Source organism: Vanellus vanellus (genome assembly GCF_965231255.1).
Source record: "Vanellus vanellus genome assembly, chromosome: 12".
NCBI classification, from domain to species: Eukaryota; Metazoa; Chordata; class Aves; order Charadriiformes; family Charadriidae; genus Vanellus; species Vanellus vanellus.
The window spans coordinates 16,700,647-16,710,145 of NC_138917.1; the positions used below are offsets into that span (position 1 = coordinate 16,700,647).

The 9,499-nt window shown below is 39.1% G+C and overlaps 1 protein-coding gene across 1 annotated transcript; it reads right to left on the reverse strand.

The window, feature by feature from the left end:
- Positions 1-2,118: 2,118 nt before the first annotated feature.
- SNX20 (sorting nexin 20) lies at positions 2,119-8,948 on the reverse strand. Its single transcript, XM_082489581.1, has 4 exons — positions 8,844-8,948; positions 7,270-7,447; positions 5,467-5,618; positions 2,119-2,984 (listed from the first exon to the last, which is right to left on the reverse strand). Exons 2-4 carry the CDS (start codon positions 7,433-7,435, stop codon positions 2,316-2,318), a joined length of 987 nt encoding a protein of 328 aa, XP_082345707.1. The 5' UTR covers positions 7,436-7,447; positions 8,844-8,948; the 3' UTR covers positions 2,119-2,315.
- Between the last annotated feature and the right edge of the window lie 551 nt (positions 8,949-9,499).

Sequence of the window (9,499 nt, forward strand, 5' to 3'; positions counted from 1 at the left end):
TTGGCCTCTGCCTTCTGGTGCACAGGGATAAAGTGACCTATTCTAGGACCATTTTGCTGACCAAACTCTGCTAGTATGTTATATGGAAAAGCATTCTCAGAAGAAATTTGGCTTATACCAACAAAACAGTGGCGGGTTTTGGCACTGTTTATTTTAGAGCCTTTTGTATTATGTAAATTTTTCTCTTATCCAAATAGCACCTCCTCATATTCCTAATATGCACTGCCATGCCAACAAAAATTGGTTAGCTCTGGATCAGTTAATCCTTCAGAGATGGAAAGTTATAGTATTACCTCAATTAAAGGTTAAATAAGATCTCTCTGATGTGCTCCTTTCCTGGTACTTATCCTTGCTAGACAGCATGTACTTTTGGAGACTCTAATCTTGTAGTCAGGTGAGGGTCTGTGGACACGATTAGCTACTCGTGTACAGTCCCACAGGAACCCGAGGAGAATCCAAGGCAGTTGTGCTTGGGACGCTGCACACAGGGAGGGGAGGGAGCAAAGGGGGGGAAATTATTTTTCCCTATTATTTTGGTCTTTCACCACAAACTGCTGTGGAGATAGAGCAGAATGATGGCCGTGCTTCCTTTCTGCCTTAATTCCAAGTCACGAGTGTGGTGCCGACCCCAGACGTGCTTTCTTCTTCACCACATTGTTACTGAGTCAGACATGATCCTCTAAGAAGGTGATACTTTTGATGCATTTTAACTGTCCTGCGATATGGTATGTTGTGGAAAGATTAGTCCTTAAGTCTTTTAATTAATTACTCTTAATTCTCTTCTGGTATAACTAGAAAAAAACAATAATTGTCAAATAACAAATAATCCACGTATTTTGAGTTTAATTCCTAGCTGTTAATAGCTACTTAAATTATTAACTTTCCACCCTAGACACTCTTATTATTCTGTATTTTTTACAAGCCATTCTTCTTGTAACAATGCACAGCAATGTTTTTCAGATTCAGTGCACTTTCAATTAGGCAATTCTTTTAGATGTCTGGAAGGTAAGTTAATACAGTTATTCCTAATTTATAGACAGTGTCATTGTGATGCATGTAGTATCTGTACCTGTAGTACAGGCCTGAAAGTACTCAGTGGACTATGTTCAGCAGAGAATAATGACCCATGCTAGCATGACACGTTAATTACAATATTTATGGGAATTAACTTACCAAATTGTTAAAATAAGTGTATGGGAGAGATAATAGAGTTAAAGTAAATTACAGAAGCAGGTAAATAGAGACACTTTCAGCGTTTATGAAGCTTTCACGGGAGTGTTAGGGCCAAGACAAGCTTAGTATTTGTATATGTGGGTTGGACCCCTGAAAGAATTGGCTGTAATATTGCAGTGCCACCAAGATATTTGCATGGTTTACCAGGCTGTAAAAATAAGGCAAGACCCAATTTACATAAACCTCTGAAAGGCAACAGAGAAGCACATGCTTAACACAGCCTGTCTGTTAACCATGTGTCTCACAGCTTGATAATCAGAATTAAATGCTAGCATTATATTAGCCAGATGTTCTCCTCAACAGCACTCTTCTGTGGTTCCTTTCCATTACGTATAGAGCGCACATGGTATGAATTTTCTAGCCTGGTCTGAGCTATACACCCCAAACAAGAATGTGCCTTCAATGCAAGTCAAAAATTGTATCGGCTACAAAAGGGAAATGAAGCATGTTCCCTCATCTCTGATAGAATGATCATCGCTTGTATTTTTTGCTCCCACCAAAGTTGATTGCAAACCTTCCCCCCGGGTCCTACCACCGACAGCTGTTGACTTCAGTGGGAATAGGACTGATCCCATCATTCTCATAAGTGGCAAGTGTTGTTTGACCAGGCTTCAGCTGGAGGAGTAAAAAACTACATTCAGTGACTGAAGGTACATCCCTTAGATTGCATTGACTGAGGAGATATTTCTCTTCTTGAAAGGCAGTAGTTTCCACATGAGCAAGCAATGCCTCTGATTCTTCAGATTCATAACTGCTTTATTAATTGTATTTTCCTATTCTGACTTTTCAAGAGAAATAGGCTATTTTCAAAATAAGCAAATCATAAATGATTTTTAATTGCAAATTTCTTTCCATAAACCTTAATAAGCTTAGGTGCACCTCATATCTGTAGAGTAAATATAATATTCTCCAACATAAATGTTAATGTCCCTTTTGAACAGGAAAGATATTTAATTTAATTTTTTCTATTAATGAAAGTTACGTTAGCCAAACAGGTAATTTCCAGTTCTTACTCTTCCAAGAGTTTGTGTTTGGGAAAAGGAGCTGACAGCTTTGCTCTTTAATGAAATGGTTTCCTGTGTTCATTGTACATACTCCCGAACGGCAAGTTCTTTCAGGGTAAAAACTCGTATGGGATCTTTTTTTGCCTTCCATTCTTCCAGTTTTTCTTGCAAAGACAGAAAATCCTCGCCAAGTTCATATGCCAAAGTGATCATTGTTTCTAACAATGGAATATAATACCTGTGGCTGGTATGCACACGAAGGCGTGATAGAGCTTTTTCTCCATATTCAAAGGCACTTGCTGGGTTTTCCAGGTCCTTGTGGCACACCACGATAGCACAGAGAGTGGGGACAATTGAGACAGGGTTGCCTCTCGTCAGCCTTTCCTGCAGACCAATGACTTCTAAAAGGATTTCCAAAGCTTTGGTGTAGTGGCCGCCCCGCAGGCAACCATATGCTTCCTGAAGCTCCAGTCTTGTCAAAAAGTCAATAAATTTTTTTGATCTTCGGATATATTTCATAGAATATAGAAGTCTCAGGTAGTCCTTGAAGGCTAATTTTCTCTCATTGATTATTTCTTCTGTGAAGTTCCCTGTTAGAGTTTTTCTGGGAAAGGCCACATCTTCCATTTCCTCACTAAACTCCTCCAGCAGATTTCTGTGCAGTTTCTCAAAATCTGAATAACGCCGTTCAATTACAGACTTGTTGCTGTCAAAACTCCCTGTTTGCAAAATGATGATTTTATACATCTAAAACCAATAAAACAGAAAAATAAGCATGAGAAGGACCATTCTAGCCCCAGTGCAGTCAGATTTTGTCTGTTATTGCTACGGCTTACAGCAGTGCTGCTGAATCAGCTGCTGCCTGAGATTATGATGCGTGGTCAGCGTAGGCCTGATCTTTGAAATGTGCAGCCATCAAATTAGTAATTCCCACCTCCTGCTGTTTTGGACTTTTGTCACCAGACTTAGCCTTAGCATGTAAATAAGTTGTAGATAAACAATTCACTAACAGATCCCATCCAGGAAGGTTCTGGGAGTGGTGAACTAGCAGCAGACTGAAGCACGTAAAATCACTTGCAAAGCATTTCTGAAGCTGTGCTTTGTTTATAACAGCCATGGCTGCTGCAATCAGTCATCTTCAGTGAACTGAATGGATTTCCCAGACTTAGTATTGAATGTAATCTATTTTACATTGGTCGTAATACTCAGAAATGTTGTTTGTATCAGACATTTCTAGGAATTTGGGGGTGTTATTAATGGTGTGAAAGAAGAAGGACTATTTGGCAGTAATATTTGGTGTGTGCAAAAATAAGATGGAGGAACTCCAAAGCCTTTTTTCCCATCTAAATCATTGTCCTGTTATTCAAACTTACTCGGCATATAAATAATGCAAAATATGTGACATTTCTACAAAAAATCTGTTTGCTGTACAAAATTCTTCACTAACAGCAATGCTGTCCCACACTAACAGGACTCAAGAGTACGTCTTCCTCAGCTCTTCACTAGCCTCAAAATGATTATAATAAATGTGATATTAGAAAAATGGCTGCAAAATAAAATTGTGTTATGTGTTGTACAAATAGATTCTCCTCTGGTCCTGATCCAAGCATAATGATCCTGAGGAAGGGCCAAATCCCTAATGTGTGTAAACCAGTGGAGCTCCACTGAGGCCAGCTTAACTGGGTCACTGTACACCAGCTAAGGACATGGACTGTTGACCTGGCTGGCCTTTGGAGGATGACCATGTTCACATTCAACTTCACCCTGTTCCCATTGAATTATATAGGAAATGGAGCAGTTCTACAATTGCCAGTTGTTTTCTTTGCTGCTGTTGAAGGGCGCAAACCCATACTAGCACTAGTGTCTGGCTGATTATCTTCCCTGTTTTTGCTTAAAGAGAAATCCTCTCTTTTAATCTTCAGAAATGATCTTTACAGGCGCTCTTTGAAAGGTTTCTAAATTTGAGCCGACTTCTCTGATCTCTTATCATTTGTAAGCACGGCGACGTTTTCCTATACTTTGTCCCACTCCCTGCTGAAAATTGTCTATGTGCCTGATGCATATCCAAAACAATCATAAGAGCAATTTTTTAAGCTATCATTTTATCAAGGGCAGCTAAGTGAATAATTTACAAGTACTCGGTTTTTTTTTATTTGTGGAGTGTGCATGAAAAAGGGAAGAAATACCATTTAATTACACTAGCATTCAAATTGACTAAATTTTGTTGTAATGTAAATCTTTTTGCCTAGGCATGTAACTTATGACTAAGTTTAACTACTTGCACGTACACTGAATGATACTCTTGTTCTCGTACAGTTAATAATAAAATAATTTTTAACTGTTCAACAAGCTGGATACTATTGAATGTATGCAAGAATGCCAGCGTCTAAGTAGGGGTGTATGGCATGTAACAAGACCTCAGGACAGTCTCCAGAACATTTAGCTGTTTCAAATTCTGCTGCATCACGCAGCATCAGCCACACTAGTATGATTCTTAGCATTTCTCATCTACCGATCTCGGGGGTTGTTGCAAACAAGGAATCTGAATTTCACGGGAGTACTGAAAGAGACTTGCCCTAGATCAGTCCTCCTGAAGGCCAGGAGCAGGATCAGAAATAAAAACCAAGCGTCAGCACTGTGAATAAAGATACAAAAATCCAACCCATTCTGTTGTTCCTGTCCCTCATACTCATGTTTCACCTTAAAAATATGACAGAAATATGCCATCTAATGGAGCGCTAGGTAGGGACGGGGAACAATCCCACGCAATCTAGCTGGAGGATGTCTTAGACATTGTCAGCACCAAAGGATTTTCACTTGTGCTAACATAAATCTCTGATGTGGACATTATATAAATGCATTACAGTTGCTACAGCAGGCTAGCTCAGTGGAAGCGTAACTATATCGATATTTTTATACCTGTGTGAATTTCCTTAATTTTGACAAGCCTCTGGGTGTCAAGGACACTCAAGCTACTAATTTACTTGATATTACTTTTCCACTGCTGCAGCTTCTGTGAACTGATGGTCAGAGGTTTTCTTTTAGGGGTAGATTCCACCAGCTATGCCTATACGATCCGTGAGAAGAGGTTCTACTCAGTATGATCATGGGTTGCAAAGCTTGGCCCTCGGTAAGGCTTTCATGTAGTGAGGCATGCTGTGTGCTGCGCAGACCCCTGTAGAGTGAATAAAAATTAATGATCTTCTTACATATTCATTTCTTAGCTTACCACATATTTAGATAAGTGGTGCTCTACAATTCTGGTTGACGGGATTTCAAAAAGGAGTTTGACTTGTCTGCACTGGCGTTTTTCATTCCTCCAATATTCCTGGAGCTCCTTAGTGGTCATTGACGAATTGGGACTTAGGGATGCATTGGAATCTAAAAACAATATATTTAGTATTTCAAATTATAACCTTTACATTTGGAAAGAAAACTCATGCATTTATTGTGAAATTGTGAACCTAGAATTTCTGTTGCTGTAACAGCAAGACTTAAAGACCGAGAACTTAAGCGATTTCACTGCTAATAACGACAGGTCCGGATTCTTTGAGGAAAGCTAGTGTGGTCTGAAATTTTGAAAGATACCAAATCAGCTGCAGAATACAAAGTTATAGAAAAAATACTGACAAGAAGTACTGTATGTCCAGTTTGTAACCTTGGGCATAGTTTGAGCAGGAGGTATGCTTCACCGACCCAGAATTAGCCCTAAGAAATGTGGACTCAGTCTTCTGAATCAGATGTTTCTCCAGGCTGCTTTGTTGCTAAAAGGAGGAGACAGTACAACGCAGCTGCAAATTTGGGCATATATTCAAATGCTGACCCTATTCAAATATTGGGTTTGTGCAGTAACAGGTGAAAGCTGAGAAAACATGAATATCCTAACCTTAAAGGAGAAACTCAGATAACCAGCTCAGCTGAAGGAGGAGTTGTCACATCCTCTTTTTCTTTTGTAGCTGAACTGATGCCACAGTTCAGCTACAAATATTTTGTATACCTCCTTCCCTTCCTTTCTCTCTTCCCCCACAGCCACACACACACAAAGATACATACATATGCATCTATAAAAATGTAGGACAGCTGGTTGAAGAGTTTGCTTACAGGGGAATTTGATGTAGCTTTTCAAAAGGGTGATTTCTCTGTCTTTGAAATCTACTGACAACAGTTTTCATCAGGTGGCATATAGGCTAGCAAAGTGGATAAAAGAAATGGAATATTTGTATTTCAGTGGGCACACCAGTCCCAATTTCCAATCGATAATGTCTCTGTCAGTGCAGTCAGCTGAAGTCAGTCTGCAAAGTATCTAACATTCAGACAATGGAGGTGAATGACCACAAATGATAACAGCTTGATGCAGAAATAGAATTGTAAAGGCACCTTTAGTACTCCTTCAGTGGCCCCACTTTTACATGTTCTTAATCATTTAGCCATACAGTTTCAATTATCAAGGCCCTTAGGGTTTGGCTCAATCTCTACAAAGCATATATTTCCTAAGAGGGCTGGTGTTTAAGATATCTTTGCAGGCTGAAAATCTTGATAAGATTATATATATTTTGGATTATATATAACATGTTATTTAAAAACAGATGACAGCAATCTTAGGCATAGTAAAAGTTCAGTGCTGTCTCTTCGTAAGGCATGTGAGAAACTACTGCTGGAGGTTAGCTTCCATCTTGGTGTCCTTGGTGATACAGGCAAGAAGTTCAGATTTTGTGATGCACAGAAAACGCGCTCCCGAGAGAGGCCATCTGATGATCACTGTTTTGGTCCCTGTTGTGTAAATTAAATCTGGAATACATTTTAGGTGCAAGGAATTGAAAAGAAAAACTTTGTGTATGTATATACATACAAGGACATGCATCTATTTCACTATCGCTACGTTATGACTAAAAATTTAATCAAGGCTTATTTTCCATGGAGTATAGCAGTGTAAATCTGGACTACTGCTGCAATAAATAAAGCAAAGTTTTTTATATAAAAGATTAATAGCATAAATAGCTACATGAAAATAAAATTAAAGGATAGCATCAACCTTGCAGGTCATCTTTTTCCAGGTTTTCTTTTCTCCCTTGACGTGAAATTTCAGCTTGTGGTTGATTTTGTTCTTCATCAGATGGACTTGGGGTAGAAAATGTAGTAATCCTGCTTACAGCTTCCAACAGTTCCCTTTCCGTTGTGCAGTGTGCGTCTTGGTCCATTGCAAGCTATCCCTGAAAGACGACAAAAACCCATGACATTTCTTAGTAGCATGCCTTTAAAGCATCCAGTCTGGTAATTTTTTTTATTGACTTACTCATTGTTCCCTGTGAACTTGGATGAGGGCAACTGTAGTTTCATAAAAACTAAAGTAATAAATAGAAATATCTATATAGTTACCAGTGAAGAACCATTCCTATTACCATTACCACTGAAAGTGTTTGGATATCTTTTTGGCAGATTAAAATCAAACATGAAAACCATAAGAAGTTACGTTGAGTAATATTAGGTGGGGAACTCCATTCCCGAATCTTATCTATGAGAATTTTGCCATAAACTTCCCTGGGGGCAGATTTTTTCTCCTTGTATTTTTCCCTCAAGGTTGCAAGTATGAGTTCAGATGAACTAAAATCTTGGAGATAATTAGTATAACTAGCAGCCTGGCTCCCTTACACTGCTAGAATTTACTGTTCTCAAGACTCCAAAACTTGCCATCTGTTCTTAATCCCAACCTGTAGAGCAAAATAGGGTGATATCTAAAATAGTGTAATACTTTTGTCATATTTCAGTTTCACGTTCTCTCCAGAGACTTGTCTCTGTACTGTAAGAACAAAACCGTTGGATCTGACAATGGTGAGGTGGAGGGACAACTGAGTTTTCTAATTATTATACAGAAGTATTCTCCTTTTACTTGTCTCTTTAACCTATATACTGTGCTTGTAGGAGATCTGTACGCCCGTTCTGCTAGGACTACTATTTTACCACATACTGATAAAACGTGTAACACAATATACTCCTAGTCCATAGACCAGATTGGCCATTCTGACGCATAAATGTCTCCCCAGGAGGTTTTGGGTTTTTTTAAAAAACAAAACAAAACAAAACAAAACCCTACCTGTTACATCGTTGTGTTATACTAGCAGTTGAAAAAGTTCTAAGAACTTCCTAACAACTTTGCCGGGGTGCTGTGTTCTGTTAGTTAGCATGACAGAAGTGTTGCTTACAATACAGCCAACAGGTGAAAATCAAATAACAGAACAACCTACTTTGGAAAAAAACAAGTTTCCCTGCTACAAGTGTAAAAATAATGCCCAAGCAGTGGTTATTGAGTAATGAGAGGGTTTTGGATAGGGATGTTACTACATATAATTTTGCCTCCACTTGTCTACCACGCAGTTACGCAGTACAGAGGTGAGGAAACTGCTAAAAATCATTGTAAAGTCTTTTAACTAAGCTACTATTTATTTTGAAATATTAAAAAAATCCAAAACAATACAAAAACCCTGAAAAAAATTACACAATTTTTCTTCAAACAGACACTCATCCTGTTCCGTTTCAGGGTAAATGCCACCCCAGCCGCCTCACTGAGCTGTAAGGGACACTAGAAACCGAAGGGCACAGAATGCTCACCTGGAAACTGCTGAAGAGCTTTTAGTTGTGGTGCACGTGTAGTCTGGACGATGTCATGAAAAGCCTGCTTCACATTTTCAAAACGCAGAAAAATGTGTCTGTGTTTTCTTCTAGCAGGCACATTCTGTGCTTTACAAAAAGGAAGGAAGAAGCCTTGATTAAATCAGACTTCCTCGTCCAATTGGCTCACGGGTTCAGTGCTGAGTGATTACGCATGAAATTTCCTATCTGCCTCGAACAGCCCTTGCGGTGCCTGCGGCTGAGGCAGGGCCTGCTGTCCGCACTGCAGCTCCGGCACACGGGCAGGCTTGCAAACCCCAGCGTCAGGATTACACATGCAAACACGATGTCTGGCAGAATAAAGAGTTCAACAGTAAATACAATTATGAAATCAATGTAAACTTCTCTGCATGGATTTCTGAAACCAAAAAACCCCCACACTTAGCCAAAGAAGAGATTAGGAAAAAAGAGCCAAATATGTAAATGTAATTATGTGGAAAAATATGCCCTTTGGGACATCTCTAAAATACAGACTTAACATCCAGTTCAGGAAAGAAAATGTAGATGGTACGACAATAAATACCTCACTCTATGTAAACTTGCACTTCTGACAGAAATCCCAATTCTGCACAGTGCTTAAACATACTATTAATTTC